Below are 17,583 nucleotides of genomic sequence, written 5' to 3' on the forward strand. Positions count from 1 at the left end.
ATTCACACAAGGCAGCACCCGAGTCCCTGATCCCCTTGTGTTTCCCACCTCGACGAGAAAAAAACGATTAAAAACTTTAAAAAGAGAACCAGTGGTGCTTGAATTCCATTAACCCCTCTTGGCATCATTAGCATCACCGTGTGCCGGTCCTGGGGGAAAGCTCCGGGATGTGACAATGACACAGGCGGCAGGGCAGAGCTGCACGGCACCAACGGGGGCTGTTTGCCATCTAGTGGCTTCGAGCAGCTCTGGCTGAGCCTCCCCTGCCTATCCCAAAACCCTGAGGTAAAATCCTTTTTCTTTTCTCAGGACCTGTGAGGAAGGTGAAGGAAGGTCAGAGGAGGTGAAGCCCCAAGGGTGGAAGAGCTCGTTTATTACTCAAGGAAATGATTCCAATAATTCTTCAGGCTTGTCACAATGAAGAAATGGAAGTCTTCACTTTTCACCCACTCACCTGCACCCCAGAGCTCAATAGCTGGAGAAGCCTGGATGACACAGGGGGATGGAGTTTGTTCTGCTCTGCTTAACCCCAAAGAGATACTGAGGCCAGAGAGGAGCTCTCTGCTTCCTACTGGTTGAACTGGGAGGAAGGCAGGAACTGCAGCCAGCAGAGCTGTGTCCTGCTCTGAAGATGTGTCCCCCACATCCACAAGATTGTGTGAGAGCAGGGAAAGAAAGGAGAAACTTCCCAAGGTTTTTTTTGGAGGGCACTGCTATGGTACAGCAAAAAACATACACACAGCTGCTGTGAGTGCCTGCATCTTCCCTCTGGAGTCCCCTGAAGGCAACCTGGATGCAATGAAGGGATCTCCTCCCCTTCACTGGCCCCACCTGTCACCCGTTGGCTTTTACTCCTCTCTTCTGCTTTACATATTTCAGGCAAAGTCCCAGCCCTGAGCGTGGATGGTCTGTTCCCCTCAGAGCACATTGCTGCCAAAGGAAGGGGTTGGTCACCTCACTTTCCATTTTCTCCCTTGCAAGCCTCAACCTGGCATCCTCTGTGAGCTGCTGCTATAGCTGGTCTAGCAAAGATAGTGACAAAAATGTCAATAAAGCAGTGGCTGTGGGAGCAGAGGGGCTTTGCCTCCCTGTGTTTTGTTAGGAATGTAGGAGGTTATGGTGGAGAAAAAGCAGTTCCTCATCCCAGACATGAGGGAAAGGTGGGAGGTGGAAGCAGCAGCTTTCACCTGAGGCTGGCTCAGCCCCAGTCCCAGGAGGTGCCCAGGAGTCCCTCAGTGGGCAGTGAAGATGCCGTGGAACCCATAAGGCATTGGCACCCCGACTTCTGCTCGCCCCAGCTCCAGGAAGGTCTCTGCATCCAGCACGAGCAGGAAAGCACTTTGGTTCTGCAGGAGGGGGAGAAGGGCAGAGTCAGTGTCCACAAATCTCAAAGCAGGAGCCCAGAGCACTGAGACTCACAGGTTCCACCAGGAAACACCAAGCAAACTCCTGCCTGCACTGCCTGTGCTTGGCCATGGCAGAGCCAGACACTCTGGGGAACCTCAAACTCGGGTTTTGAGGTTTAAAAAGCGAATTAATGCTGTGTGACTTTGACAAACTACTGCCAGCAAGTTACCTCAGTGGGGGAGACCACCACAGACAAGATGACCCCGCTGTCCTCTGCTGTGGCATCAGGCACTGGCACAAACACAGGCTCTGATGGGTAGGATCCCTCCTCCTGCCAGATCTAGCAAGCACAGCAACACAAGGATGAGTTCCAGGGACATATGGATGAGTTTCATTGCATTAATACTTGTCTGCTACAGTGAGCAGAGTTACAAGTGCTCCCCACAAAGGCACCTGGAAATGCTCTGTGCTCCAAGAAACTTAGAGTTCAACCTTTCAATTAATTTTTTTTTTCCATTCCAGGAGTGTGATGCTGCCATCCTCTCCTGTTTGGTGACTGTGCCACATTCAGAAGGTGCCAGACGAGGGATGAAATTGGGAATCTCATCTGGACAAAGCCCCCAGTAAATGACACACCTTCAATCCCAGTTCAGTGGATGAGCTGACTCCACCTCACCTTGAAATTCTTGGTCTCCACATCAACCTTGATCAGGGAATCTCCCACCAGGTGCCCGAAGCCGCAGCCGTAGAAGTAGCGATACCTCCTGCCATTGTACCCCCTGTAATTGATCTGGGGGAACTCCAGGCCCCCAACTTGCTCAAAGCCCTCGGGGTGCAGATTTTCATGTGTGCACCAGACCTGGGAGAAACGTGCAGAAATCACAGCAGGGTTGGTTCAGCTCGGACAGGGCAGCAGAGCTGCTCCCGCCAGCTGCTGCATAAACGCATTTATGGTTTGGTTTGTTTTGGTTTGGTTTGGTTTGGTTTGGTTTGGTTTGGTTTGGTTTGGTGTGGTTTGGTTTGGCACACACCTTGCCATCTGCACCTTTCACAGCCTCTGCCTGGCTGTGAGGCAGTGGGTTCAGGTTTTTCCCCACGGGTGTGTCTGAATCCACGTCCAGAGGGAGAACAAAGCGGCGAGGGAAGGCTCTGGGGATGGAGGCATAAACCTGTTAGAGAGACAGAGAGTGTTGGGGATGGACAGAGGACAGACACTTCAGCCCAAATGCACTTTTGGGGAACAATTCTGAAGTTTTGGACACCCCTGAATTGTTCTTCTTTTTTTCCTCATGTGTTTGACCAAGTTCTGGTAAGGTAAAGCAAATAATGGAAAGGAGAAGTTCCCTGCACATTCCAGTAATTCACAGCAGAAACCAAAACCACAAGATTTAAAAGGGCCAGCATTGCTCTCACAGAAATTAATGCTGAGTTGGGTATGAAAATCAGATCATTATCTCCAAATCCATCAGTGGGACAGACACTGCACTGATTTATTTAATTAGAACAGGCTTATGTTGCTTTGCATCCCTGTGGAGAAGCAGGAGAGCTCTGTGCCCTCAGGATCCCTGCAGGATTCCCCCTCCCATGCTGAAGCCCAGGGGAATGCTGATGGATTTACCTGGGGAACAAAGTGCAGCCCCCAGTGTGGCAGACCCTCAGCACATTGACAGGGATGATTCCACCACTGCCACTAAAGCTCTGCTCAAGCCAAGTTTAACCTGTCATATTCTCATATAAATAAAATAGACAAGGACCCTATTTTGGTGTCTTTCAGTTACTCCAATCTGCAATTCTTCTGTTCAGTTGTGAAACTTCACTTTAATCTCATGTGTTAATCCTGAAACCCTGTTTTCAAAACTTTTCTGGTTCATGTAAGCAGAGGAACTCTGCCAGACAAAATACTCTGCCAGGGTTAGTGAGCCAGCAAATTTGGGGAAAGGAGACAAGCCATGCCCAGACCCTCCTAAGGCTTTTGATGCAGTAAAGTTTGAGATTCTGTTCTGAAATTTCTCTTCTGTGTGTGGGTAAAGTGTGGTGGTGAAGCCACTTGTCACTTGAAGAATGTGGAAACAGCCCCAGTGTTGACACCAGGACATTTTCAGCCACATCAAATTCCCCCTGGGTTGTACTTAGAGAAGGACAAAAAAAGAGCTGGGATTAACACTCTGCTGTACTTGAACATGCTCCAAAAACGCTTGAGAACACCCCAAAATAGATGGCAGCAGGAAGCAGAATGGGACACAGCTGTGCTCCTTTCAGGTCAGGGCTGAGGCATTTGCAGAGGACACAGACAGAGGAAGTTCAGCCCTGTCTGGACATGCAGCAGCCCCCAGGGGGAGAAACTGAAAGCACCCCCACTTTTCCCATGTGTGACCTATGCAAAATAATGCCCCTCACACTGAAATGGGGCTTTTCACAGGGCTGGACACAAGAAAGAGTTGATCTGAACGTGCTGTTCTGAGGTGACTGTGGGGAACAGTGCAGGGCTTTCCGTGGTATTTGTGTTTCTGTGATTTTCATAAAAACTGCTCCTTTTCTGAAGCAATGCTTTAAAGAACAGGGTTCCTTTTTCTTTTCCCATTTAGAAATCACACTACAACTTATTTTGCATAATTTCCTGGGGGAAAATTGTATTACACAAGGATGAGGAAAATAAATGTCATTAAAATGTCATTAAAACCAAAACAAATTCTGCCAGGCTACAGAGCTCTGTGTCACACACAGACCTTACAGAGTTTCAAGGGCAGAGAGATTTAAAAGGAGAGAAAGCATCAAATGATCATTCCAGTTTTTATGGAGTTGTGGTTGTGCTGTCCCCACGCTGCTCTCCATTCTACAGACCCTAAAAGCAGCTGGAGCAGGAGCTGCTGGGGAAGCACAGGCAGGGATCTCACCTGGTCCAGCCCCTCCCCGCTCCTCCTCATGTTCTGCAGCGTGTACAGAGCCAGGCTGGTGCCCTCGTCCTGGCAGCACAGGTCCAGCACCACGCAGCCCCCCTCCTCAAAGGCGTTGATCTGGTGGAAGGTCACAAAGGGCTTGGAGCACCACAGCCCTGGCAGCACCTGCAGGGAGCACAGGGGCAGCTGCTCTGCTCTGCACAGCCCCCAGACTCATCCTCTCCCCCAAAGTTCAACCCCTCTCGTTCCTGGCGGTTCAAGAATTCTCAGATTCTGTCCCTGTGTTACCACAAAAGGGCTGCTTCAAGCCAGGAAGGAGCAAAACTAGAAGAAAACCCAAACTATTGCCTTGCTGTGTGTCTTTCCCAGGTTGTGACCTTTTTATACCCTTTCCCTTTCCTTTCCTTTCCTTTCCTTTCCTTTCCTTTCCTTTCCTTTCCTTTCCTTTCCTTTCCTTTCCTTTCCTTTCCTTTCCTTTCCTTTCCTTTCCTTTCCTTTCCTTTCCTTCCTTTCCTTTCCTTTCCTTTCCTTTCCTTTCCTTTCCTTTCCTTTCCTTTCCTTTCCTTCCTTTCCTTTCCTTTCCTTTCCTTTCCTTTCCTTTCCTTTCCTTTCCTTTCCTTTCCTTTCCTTTTCCTTTCCTTTCCTTGCCTTGCCTTGCCTTGCCTTGCTTGCTTGCCTTGCCTGCCTTGCCTTGCCTTGCCTTGCCTTGCCTTGCCTTGCCTGCCTTGCCTTGCCTTGCCTTGCCTTGCCTTGCCTTGCCTGCCTTGCCTTGCCTTGCCTTGCCTGCCTTGCCTTGCCTGCCTTCCCTTCCCTTCCCTTCCCTTCCCTTCCTTCCCTTCCCTTCCCTTCCCTTCCCTTCCCTTCCCTTCCTTCCCTTCCCTTCCCTCCCTTCCCTTCCCTTCCCTTCCCTTCCCTTCCTTCCTTCCCTTCCCTTCCCTTCCCTTCCCTTCCCTTCATTTCACCCAATCATACATCCCTGCTTTAATTTTTTTTTTGCAGTAACATCAGGATTGACCCTTAAACTCCCCATGGCTGCTACTTTTGGGATCTGAAGTCCCAAACCTGCTGCAGGGTCCCAAGCCCCCCTCACCTCCCCAGTGTGCTTGTTCACCACGTGGAAGTAGGTGTTGTACTGGGGCTCCCAGTTAATCCCATCAAAAATGGCCTTGCCCCGGAGCTTGGAGGTGATGATCTTCAGCAGGTTCATCCTGAGGGGCTGCTCGATGAAGATGATGTAGTTTTCAGTCATTCCTGAGGACAGAAGGAAGGGATGTCACCCAAATGTGAGGGCAGAAGTGGCAGCCCTTCCTTGTCCCCGAATTTGGGGGCACTCTCACCAAAGCTGTGGTAGTAGGATGGCTTTGCCCTGTCCATGGGAGGGATGGAGCAGAGCACTTTGGCTCCCTCCAGCCTGTCCCCCTGGCCTGCCTCCTGTGGGGGCACCCTGATGATGTTGTAGCTGGATCCTGAAAAAGGAAAAAATTGTTCAAACCAAACTCAGGTTCTCTTCTTCCTGCTCCCCAGGAATATTTGAAACTCCCAAGCCAAGCAGAAACCCAACAGGCAGTAAAACATTCTATAAAGGATTTATCTACCAAAAGAAAAAAAACAAGGAAGCTTAAAAGGATGTGGGAGAATTCCAGCTCTGCCTGCAGTGCTCTCCTACAATAACAGGGCAGGATGAAAACCAAGCTCACAGGAAATGAAAACTTGGAGCCTTGCTGATGCTCATTTAATAAACCTGAGCATATGAGCAGGAAATGAGGGCACTTTTGAATAATGACAATAATAACCTGGAGTTTGGTGTGTCCAGCTGAAAAAAGCATGTGGTACAGAGCTGGACTTTGTGAGGCCAAAAGGAAATGAAAGCAACAAGAAATAAAAATGGTCAAAAACTGGGGAAATGTGGAGCTGGCCTGAGGGATCACAATAAAGGGCAGTGGCTGTTTCCAGAGGCCTCTGGAAGAGAAGGATTTCACACAGCTGACAGGGACTGGCAGTTCTGAGCAGCCTCTGGATGGAGCAGGATCAGAGTTCTGAGAAGGAGGAAAATATCCCATAAAATTCAGCTTTGCTGTAGGACAGCCAAGTGACCAGAACAAATTCTGTATTCTCCCCTGTGAAAACCCTTATAGTGCTCACCAAAAACCAATTATTGTAAGTGAAAAACGTGACTAATTGTTAAATTTCTTCAGATGAGGCTTCAAAAAGGATGGGACTTGAAAACATCATTCTCCTGTTTTTCAGCAAAGCTTGGGACAGGAAGAGGAGAATCTGCTGGATATTCACAGGCCAAAGCCAGAATCATCTGAAACTAAATCCTGAGGGGAAGCAGCTTTATGGGACAGACTGACATTTGGACTCTGAACCAGCAATTTTGAGTCTTTTTGGGTGTTTCTTCAACAGCTGCTCCTTGAAGCAGCACCTGGGTGGTATCCTGTACACCCTGGCCAAAAAACCAGAGTGCCCAAAAAACCAGAGTGCCCAGAAAACCAGAGTGGCCAAAAAACCAGAGTGCCCAGAAAACCAGAGTGGCCAAAAGAGCCTCCTGGCACTCCCAGCTCACCATGCTTCCCATAGGAATTGCCCATGTTGTAGGTTGTCCCATCAGCCTCATAGTGGGGATGAGCTGTGGCCCCATTCACTGCAATAAACTTGCTCCAGTCCACCTGCAAATGCCAAAAGATTTTTAGTCAGTGCAGAATTTTCCTAAGTGTCAGATTTGTGGAAGTGTGAGGAAGAAGAGCAGGTTTTATTCATTATTAATAATGTGGGGTCTGGAGTCCAGCCTCAATTTTGCCTCCAGTTTTCCTGGAATTCTTGAAAATAAGGATATTTCTCTATCAGTAAAGCAGGACTAATAAAGCAGAAGATGTTCCTTGGAAGACACAGATGTTCTTTATGGTACAAGTGCTGGCACAGTGGGAATGTTGCCCATAATAAGCACAGTGAAGGGACAGTCACTGCCCCAAAAAATCTCCAAGAGTTTTGTCACTGGAAGCTCAGAAAACCAGGTCCTCTTAAGGCATCTCAAACCAGAGAATTGAAATGTGACATCATCCTTTCCATTCCTTCACTTAGCCAAAACAATAGCAGTCTGCATCTAAAAAAAAATGCTTGAGGGGATTTTTTTTCACTTTATGACAAGGTGGTTCAACAAAGCTGAACCTAAAAATCCCCAAGTGTCTTTTCATTCTGCATGCATTCTGATTTACAAACTGAGCAGCTGGCAAATCACCCAGGACTCCTCAGTGGCTGTGCTGTGCACACAGTTTATTCCTGACTCACAAATGGTCCTGCAGGGACTCCTGCAGTGGCTCCTCCAGGCTGAGGGATGCTCTGAGCTGGCATTTTCAAACAGGCCCAGCAGTAAATGCTGAGTTAGGAAGGGCAGAATCCTCCCACAGCTCACATCTGTCCAGCCCAAATCCCCTCTGAGGGTGCAGGCAGGGGGGACATGCAGCTCCTTCTGTCACACCCGAATGTGGAGATGCACAGGACACAGGGGAAAACTCCTCTGATGTTCTGGTCATTTTTCAGCAGGATGCAGAAACCAAGTGGCAGCTGAAGCTCCCCTTTGCAGCAGGGGGGTAGATCAAGGGCAGCTTTGGAGTGTGCAAAGCTTGAGGTGTAAAAAGCAGCTGAAGGGAATTGATAGGAAAGCAAAGCCCTGGGGAAAAGGCAGATGTGAGATCAGCAATGTCCATTTTTTCTTGCACACAGCAAAGGCTGTTTCCTGCCCTGCTGAGAGGTGCAGACAAGCCCAGGCAAGCAGGGAGAGCAGAGGAGAAATGGCAGCTGTGCCCAGCCTGCAGTGACTGCACCTCCACCCCCGAGAGCTGCTGCTGCACAGCCTCTCCAGGGACTCCAAAGACAGAGATGCTGCTCCAGACAAATTCCTTGGGGATTGCAGCTCCCCTTGATGCAGCAGGGTGTGTTCTGCTCCATCTGTACCCCAGCTCCCCCACCCCACCTGCCCACACCTTTTCCTTGGTTTCCAGCGTCTCTGGATCCACCTTGTGCATGAAGACAGTTTCATTGCTGACATAATAATCCCCTTTGTACAGCACATAGTTCACATTGGAGTTGTCACTGGGCTCTGAAAGAGAAATCCCGGAGTTGTGCACAGCTCTGTGCAGCTCATGTCACATTATGGCAAGTTAGAGGTGTGTAAACAAATAAACCCATTTGCAGTGACATTAATCCCTGTGCGACTGATTGGAAATATCTCACTAATCTACAAAGGGAAACTGTCTGTGCAGCTGAGGCTGGGTTAAAGGGACAAGGGCAGGGGTGGGAATCACTGCTGGAGCTGGGATGGGTCTGGAGTGTCTGGGGGGGGTGTCACCATGAGGGAAGGGACAGATGACACGGCAGGAGGGACAGAGAAATGGGATGGTGACAGCAAGAGCAGCAAGCTGTGCACTGCAGCCCTGGGCTGGTTTTAGTGGGGAACACTTTGCTTGCATTTAAGCCTCTTTCTCCCCTGACGTACACAGAATCCTAAAGGTCCTGGAACCTCCATTCCTGTGCAGCACCATCCCTCACCCTCCTCAATAATCTCCTGCCCCTTAGCCCAGGAAGGGAGGGATTAGCCCACTTACCCTACAAGCTTAGCAAGGCAAGGTGTTCTAAGGGCAAAGCTGGGTCTCAGGTAGAACACCAGGGTGTAATGCTCATTATCAGCACTGCACAGGATGTTCCCTCAGGGAGAGCCTTCTTTGGGAAATTTGCAAAAAAAGATCTGGAATTGAGCAAGCTGAAGTGGCATTAAAACATCAAACTCTGCCTCCCCCAGCCGGGCCTGACACCAATTTGCATAATTTTGGTGCTTGGGTCATATTCTAAGAAAAACACAGGCTCTCAGAAAGTCTGCCAGACTTCCTCACACCTCCCTTTCCACCCAACCACAAGTTCCTCCCAGCAGATCTGACGAGTTCTCATCCTGCCTCTTACTCAGGGGCTCGAAGCGGGACAGGAAGCGCCCAAAAAGGCTCTTGCAGGGGTCTGGCATGGCCAAGGTGCCAAACTCAGAGGCCACGATGCGACTGTGCTGCCTGTTCCTCAGGTAGGAGCTGCTCTGCAGGAACCTGCTCCTGTAGCTGACTGTGCCATGGGCCAGCTGGAACTGGTGCAGCAGGGCCATGCCATCAAACCAGTGGTTGAACCTGCCAGCAGAGAGGGAAAGGGGAGGTGGGTGCTGCATGAGCATCTGTGTTGGGTTTGGTGGGGTTTGGGAGAGGTGGTTGTAAGGTTTGTTGAGGTGTGAGAGAGGGATGGTGTTGTTTGGGGGAAGAGCTGGGTGAAACATAACAAAAAAAAAACGAAATGAAGCAGAACGGAACAGTGCACAGCAAGATAAAGCACGACAAAACGAAGCAAAACAGAACAAAAAACTACAAAATGCAACAAAACACAACAAAATACAACAAACCAAACAAGACAAAACGCAGCAGAACACAACAAAATACAACAAAACACAACAAAACACAACACAACACAACAAAACAAGATAAAACAAACAAAATACAACAAAACAAGACAAAACACAACAAAATACAACAAAACAGAACAAAATACCACACAACAAAATACAACAAACCAAACAAGAGAAAACTCAGCAGAACACAACAAAATACAACAAAACACAACAAAACACAACAAAACACAACACAGCACAATAAAACAAGATAAAACAAACAAAATGCAACAAAACAAGACAAAATACAACAGAACACACCACCACAAAACAAAATGCAACAAAACAAGACAAAACACAACAAAATACAACAAAACAGAACAAAATACCACACAACAAAATACAACAAACCAAACAAGACAAAACTCAGCAAAACACAACAAGACAAAAGTATATTTGCAGCTGTGGGATGGGATGTCTGAATATTCTGTGTGGAAGGTTTTTTTGGGTAAAGCACCCACTCCTGCACAGGGAATAGAGTTTGTGCTGTGCTGTACAGCAATATAAATGATTATATAAGTAATTAAATATTTAATAATAAATAAGTTTAAAAGAAATACATGTTATAAATATATAAATATAGTAATATATTGTTATAGATCCCAAATGAGGGAGCAACGGCTCTCAAAAGATTGACATCGATATTTCTTCCTTCTCTTACATGAAAAGAAATTAAATATTAGGTTTAGGCAGAGTTCAGGCCAAAAAAAATTCATATAAAGAAGACTTACTTGTCATTGCCAAACTCGAACTTGCCAGGGCCATTCCTCAGCAGATTTCCATTAATCCACTTGGGAATGTGTCCCTTGATCTTGGCTGGGATGGGCTCGGGGGTCTCCTCCACGCTCTGCACCAAGGGGGAGATGCACTGCAGCCCCCTGGGTCGGTGGCACACACCTGCCTGGATTTGCTCCTTGGATGGGCTGGGCAGGTAATTCTTGAAACCTGCAAGGAAAGCAAAGAGAGCAAAAAGCAGGGAATTGAGATTTTTGCTGGAATGAAGTGACAAATGCTGGGTCTTGAGGTTGGATGTCAGGGAGAAGAGTGTTCAGCATCTGCCAAGGTGTGGTGGGTGCTCAAGGTAAATCCACACAACACAGAGGGAGCTGAAAATCATGTGGATTTTACTCTGCTCTAGTTAATCCACAAGAGACGCTAGTTCTGCAGTCCAAAGGAGGTAACAGAATATAAGATGATAGAAAAGATGATAAGTTCTCTTTTAAACAAAGAAATGAATATTTGGATTCATTTCATAAACAGCTGAGACAAGAAAAAAAATAACTGTGAACATTAAAAAATTGAAGAACACAAGTGAAGCAGGACAAAACATTTACAAGCTTGGTTTGGCAGGGAAATAAGCAGAGAGGGATCATCCCTGATGGAGCCTGCTCTGACTCAATAACCCCCCCTCAGTCCCAGCTGGAGAACAAAAGCCCCAGGAGAGCATGAAGTGATTGGAATGCTGGCCAGTGATGGCAGTGATTGGCTCCCACAGCCTGGTTTGCAAAGCCTCATCAACACAAGGATTGTTTGAGCAATCCATTTAGCTGCTGAGGTGGATTTAGCTGGGGGTGCCACCCTGCCCGGGCTGGCACTGCCCATCCTGCTGCTGTCCCCGAGCACACAGCAGTGCTGAGCAGTGAAATTCTGCTCAAAAAGGGCAGGTGCAGGCAGAACTCCATCACCCAGGGCTGCTGCAGGAACCACACACTGGATGGAGTCCAGGCTGTTACTGAATTCACTCTGATTTTTTGTTCTTTCACTGCTGTTTCTGGCCTGCATCCTTTAATCCAGGTGACCAAGTGGAGCTGCTGCCCAAATTCCCTCCTCTAAAACCCTTTGCTCGACAACTCCAGAGGAAATTCTCTATTTCAGACAGAATATCTGCAGGCAGAATCTTCTGAGCTCCTTTCTCTACACAAAAAAACCCCACAGGTTGGGTGTTAGGATTGCAGGAAGATAAAATGAAAGATTCCAGTGTAGCTCTCTGACATGCCAATCCCCAAATCCTCCTTTAGATCCCTGAAGTGTTTGCAGAAGTGCAGATTTGGATTGCAGAGGTGCAAAATATGCATTAAGGAATGAGAGGAGCACATCTGCAAGGAGATATTTTCCATCCAAGCAGAAATAAAGCTGGCATGACTCATGGCACCACAGCTAAACTTCCTGGAGGACACGGTCAGTGGAAATTTTGGAAAGACACATTCCACAGAAGAACCTGAGCAGAGCTGGAAAAGACCCCCTGAATCCACCCCTCCCAACTGCTGTCCCAAAAATTATTCTATAAGAACTCTGTCTTAAAAATTATTATGTCTACAGCTATTTATTCCCTCTTTGGATAACAGCTTGTCCAGATGATCAGAAAATGCTTTGGATTTACCAAAGGATGTTATTTTTTGTTTTTCTGGCAGCTCTGGTGTGTGGTTTTGGTAATTTTCCCTTCTTTGTGTTGTTTTTAGGGTGAAGAATAATATCACTTCCTAAGCTAAGTAAGCCAAGTTCTTTTTGTTGTCCTTGTCCTGTGATAACCATTCACGTGATCATCTCAGTAATCCCTCTTGAAATCTGATCTAGTTAGAACTCATCTCCTTAGAATTCATTCCAAGGCATCCCCTACAAAGTGGACTTTCAATAGAACAGACTATAACCGACGAGAATATTTAGGGGAATGCCCCAAAGCCAGGCCAGAGAGGGAGAAAGAAGCAAGGGGATGGAATATTTTTCTTCTTCTGCCATCACTCAAATGAGCTGAAGATCCTGGCAGGAATGAGAGCAAATCCCAACACCCAGATGAGCCAAAACAGAAGCTTCCAGAAGCAAGACAAGTCATGCAGACAATTCTGAATAGCTGGGAGGAGGGAAGTCAAAAATGTCCTACATATCTTCCCTATGGAACAAAACCAGATTTGAATAATAACTGTTATCTTTAATATATCTTTGAATTTATCTTCAAATGCATTGAGGACACGGAATGCAGAACAGGGGAAAGCTTAGTCATAAATCAAAACTCTGCAACATCCAGCTCCCCAAGAAGGGACCAATCTCTCTCTGAAGAAGGCAGAAGACAGACTGGTTTCTAATATTTGTAAATAAAATGACTCTTTTTGTTCTGGCCACGTTCTGAGATGGAAGAACGTGAATCCACAATTAAAGCTCTACAGCCCCAGTGGGGCTCTCAGTGTGATCTGAAAAGCAGCACAAGATCACAACCTGCCCTCTCAGAAGCCTCATTTCTCCAGCACAGTTTCCATCCTCCCTCAGACATCCAAACACAGGTTTAAGGCTGTTGGCACATCCCAGCAGAGGCAGTGCCAAGCACGGAGCTGTAACTTTCCACCAATCTCTTCAGAGTTATGCTGGGTGCCACTCTGCTCAGCTCCTGTTTCCCTGTGTGTGCCAAGATTTCAGTGCCCCGTACAAACTGACAGCCCAGCACTGATTATTTATTGATTGTTTATATCCAGGAATGGTGGGATGAAGGGCCAGGCTCTCAAAGAGAAAGCTGCTGTGGCTGCAGTCGCCATGAATCAGAGATTGAATTGTAATTCAACACCAGCGAGTTGGACATTAAATATAACAATAGTGAATGGCAGAACCATTTGCAAACACTGGGATCACACAGGAGATGGCAAAGCCATTTTGATTTTAACCTACAGGTTCAAATCCAAGGCTCAGGAACCACCTCTCCACAAACAGTTTTATTGATTCACTCAGAAGAACATCCAGAATTAAGGGTAAAAGTTAGCAAATCGAATGCTCATTATATTTTTCAAGCAGGGAGAGTGAGGCAAGAATTCTGTTTTCCCTGAGGATCATCCAAACTGGGAATAATCCTCTGGCAACGGGCTGTGTTTTGCTCCCTATAAAACCGGCATAACACAGAAGCAAAGCAGTTTTCCCCAAACTGGAGCTCTGGATCTGTGCCCCGAGTCCCGCAGGGATTTCCGAGGGGAAGGGGCCGCACTTGCCTTGGGAGCGCCGGGAATTGCCCGTGCCGGGCTCCTTGTTCCGTGCAGCTCGGCTGCCCATGGCCAGGGGCTCAGGCACCCACTTCCCCGCTAACAGCCGGAGGAGAGAAGGAAAACACGAAAGAAACGACAGAAAACACAAGGGGGAAAAAATAAATGAAGGAAAAGAGCAGGGGAAGGCTCAAAGGGAGGGAAGGAAAAGGCGACAGTGAGCTCGGACACATGAAATAGATTTGATTGCCCAGCAGAAATACAGTCTGCACTTGGATGGCACAACAAGGCAGATTTGAGATTTTTTTTTTTTTTTTCCAGCTCTTTGGATACCTCGGAAGCAAGGCTTTGAATTTAAAGGGCACAAAACCACCACTACCATCAAAAAGCAGAAATTCCCGTGAGGTCGGCCATGATGTTTATTGGTTCATTATTTCTGAAAACAGGCACGCAAACAAACAAAACCAAACAAAACAAAGAAACGAAAAACCCAAACAAAAGGCAGCTCAAGCTGTGCAACGATGACACAAAGTGCAGAATGGGGCTGCGATACAAAATCCTTTGGGGCAGTTCAGCTTTTTGCACGCTCGGGTTAAATCTCCGGCAAGGATGCGGCTACAAATTAAAAATTGGGTTTTCCCTGCCCACTTCCAGCTGGCTGCCTCGCACAGAGAATCTGCCGTGCTCTGCTTTTCCTGCCCTAGACCATCTGTATCTGCTGTAATCCTCGCCTCTGCCGTTTATCTATCCGACAAATTACAGACATTTTCTGCCGCCTAACAAAACCTTCAAACGGCTCGGTGGCGATTCTCCGACAATAGAAAACGTGCGAGCAGCGGCAGCACAATCCCTTTGCGAGGGGATGGGATGGAAAGGATCGTTTTTAAGGCGTTTTACCTGGAATGAATTGCATCAAAGAGCAGAGGAAATGCAGCAGGTGAGCGAGCAGGAGGCTGGCGGCGGACAAAAGGATTTTGGCCAACATGTTCGGGAGGGCAGAAGGCACGGGCTGGGAGCGGCCGGGCGCAGGTAGCGGCGCCAGGGCAGGAGGCAGCGATGGTGGGAGAGGTGAGCGCTCTTCTCGTCATCCTTTCACAATAAGAGCCGAGCCCGCGGCAGCGCCGTGCCCGCTCCGCATCCGGGCAAAGCCTGCCTGCACCTGGCACAGGTGAGCTGGCACCGCCGGGGCGCTGCCCTGCCCGGGGAAAGGCTCCGAGCAGGATGGAGAGGCGAGAACGGGATGTGGATGTGCGCGGCAGAGCGGCCGGGAGCCCAGGTAATGCCTTCGGAAACCGCCGTCACCTCGCCTTCCTGTTCACCTCCCAGACTTGCGATGCGAGATGGTTTTGTTTAGTTTTGTTTGAGCCTCAGGGTTTCGGGAATATTGGTGCCAAAGCCGGCAGGGTAAGCCGCGCTCTGCTGAGCCGGGCCTGGGGCAGACTCCTCCCTTCGGGCTGCCAGCGCTTTGGATTTGGGATGGGACATTTCTTCCGTGTCACCAAGCAGCTCTTAAAAGCTGTGCCGTGCCTGCGGAGGGAGCAGGGCAGCACTCCCGGGACCCCATTCCACAGACAGATTAATTCCCATCTGAAACCTGCTGCGGATTAAGCTGATTTCTTCCTGTCCTCCCTGCGTTTCTAGAACTCCTCTCTCACTATGCCCTGCCTTGAGCTGGGCTTTCTCTCGACAACCCAACCTTTTCCCGCAGATCATCTTTTCTCAGCTCTTTATTATTTCTGGAAATCTTGATTGATTTCCACTCAACCCTTCATCTTCTTGAGATTACAATGAATTTTTCATGTATGTTGTTGATGCATTTGTAACTTCTAGTCTGCTGCTCTTTAAAAAATAGATTATATCCTCTAAAGTCTGTTTTCTAAATCATTTGGGATAATGTGGAATAAGCAAAGCTGGAAGCAGATCACTTTACAATACCACATAAGCTGATCTATGAGGAAAAAAAAAGTAATAATTGACTTTTTAACTCATTTGTTTGCTGATTGCTTTTATTTTCTATATACACGATGGTGTCAATCACCTTACACCAGGCTGCACACACTGGTAATTTTTCCATATTAAGCCAGCTATTCTCATAAAGGATTTTATTTTAATTTATTGTTATCCAAGTCATAGTTAAGAAATTTCATCCAGATTTTCTCCAGGATGGGATTTAGCTGAGTTATGGATCTTTGCCTTTTTTTCCTGGCTGTTTGCCTGGTGATGCAAAATGCTCATTCTGTTCTTTTCCAGTGCCACCTTCAAAGACAATTCAAAGGTCAAACATTCTGCCACTGGCAAAGTTGAATTTTGATTGTTCTGAATAGAATGTCCTGAGCCTAAAACACCTCTATTCCCTACTAGATCTGGTCTTTTTCTATTTTGAGCCACATTTGTGCTAAAAGGCAGTTTCATTTTAACTAAACAGTCAAAATTAGCCTTTCTCAGCAAAGAGATCTCATCTCTGATTATCTAAACTCTCTGCATTATCTGTTATTTCCCACTTTTATCTTTTAGATAAGAGCAATGAGAGGAACTGAGTTTTTCATCACTTACACTTTCCAGCCTGTGAAGAAATTCACAATAAGCTCAGAAATGCAAAGCTGGGTGTCAAGATCCCCTTGACTCCAAGAGGGTCGGAACTTCTTCTAAGATGCTTCCAGATTTTAGATAAAAATCCATTTATATTCTGCCACTGATCTGTCATCTTAGACCTTCTTGTTAATTTATAGGCTGGAGCTTAAACGAGGAGGGGAGAAGCTTAAAAGAAAACGTAGTTCCCTAAGCTGAGCTTTGCTGATCAGATTTAGCAGCTTTAAAGCCAATTAATTTTCTGTGCAAACCTCCAACAGTAAAACTGGGAAAGGGATGGGGGTGGAAAATTTAGTTTCTCCCAATGAACACTGAAATCTATCAGAGGGATGATCAGCAGCATCATTCAGGGTGGATGGGTTCTAGTCAAACAGCAAAGTGATAAACTTTAATTTTTTAATGGTTTAGAAGGGAAATAGTGTGCAATGAGTGTGTCCAAATATTAAAATACTGAGTGGAACACTAAAGAGCAGCCAGCAGAAAAGTGCTCTGTATTTCAGCACAGGAATTGTGGAAAGCTCCCCTTAAAAGAGGGAGAGATAAATGTATGATTAATGTATTTTCACTGATGAAATACTATTTAACCTCACAAGAAGACAAGCTGGCTTATTTTAAATGGATGCTTCAAACTTTCTGAATTCACCATTTCAAGCCTAAACCCTATAAAATAGATATTTAACTAATTTTACTTATAATATATGTATATCTTCACCTATATTCATCAGCAAAACCAGAAGCTGTGTTGCTCTGGCTTTATATCTAAATCTAAATCTTCACACCTAAAAATAGATATTTAATTCATTTACTTAGTTTATATCTATATATCCTTACCTGTATTTGTGCAGCAAAACCAGAAGCTGTGTTGCTCTTAGTAATTTAAAAAATTTAATAATTATAACTACACTGTTCATAAGATCACCTAAGTTACTGTGGACATACTCATTGACTTTAATTTTAATATCTTCTCAAATTCTAAATTCCTTTTATTATCCCAGAGATCTCAATCTATTATTGATTGTCATTCCAATTAATAACATTGGAATGAGAACCAACTGTATAAATCACTGTAAAAAAACAAGAGCCATCATTCTGAGAATATATCTTGGATTGATATGCACTAAGCAGTCTTTCATTGTTTTAAAAAGTGAAGTTTTACTCATTTTTGTTGGATTTTATGAAGTTTTTAAATAGATCAAACTGCTGCTTGATCTCCTAAGGGAAAAAGCATATGAAATTATTCTATCTCAAAATGTAAGTTCTGACATTTAATACTAGTTGGATATATTGGCCACATAAACTAAAATGAGATAAT

The 17,583-nt window shown here is 46.4% G+C and overlaps 1 protein-coding gene across 1 annotated transcript; it reads right to left on the minus strand.

Annotated features, from left to right (window-relative positions):
• Positions 1-343: 343 nt before the first annotated feature.
• Positions 344-14,783, minus strand: BCO2 (beta-carotene oxygenase 2). The gene is made up of 12 exons (XM_079326882.1): positions 14,580-14,783; positions 10,455-10,668; positions 9,201-9,412; positions 8,228-8,343; positions 6,811-6,913; positions 5,582-5,710; positions 5,335-5,495; positions 4,242-4,409; positions 2,379-2,516; positions 2,024-2,206; positions 1,577-1,687; positions 344-1,346 (listed from the first exon to the last, which is right to left on the minus strand). The coding sequence occupies exons 1-12, from the start codon at positions 14,665-14,667 to the stop codon at positions 1,233-1,235; spliced, it is 1,737 nt and encodes a 578-aa protein (XP_079183008.1). The 5' UTR covers positions 14,668-14,783; the 3' UTR covers positions 344-1,232.
• Between the last annotated feature and the right edge of the window lie 2,800 nt (positions 14,784-17,583).

The sequence above is a fragment of the Erithacus rubecula genome (genome assembly GCF_903797595.1).
Source record: "Erithacus rubecula genome assembly, chromosome: 25".
Lineage (NCBI taxonomy): Eukaryota > Metazoa > Chordata > Aves > Passeriformes > Muscicapidae > Erithacus > Erithacus rubecula.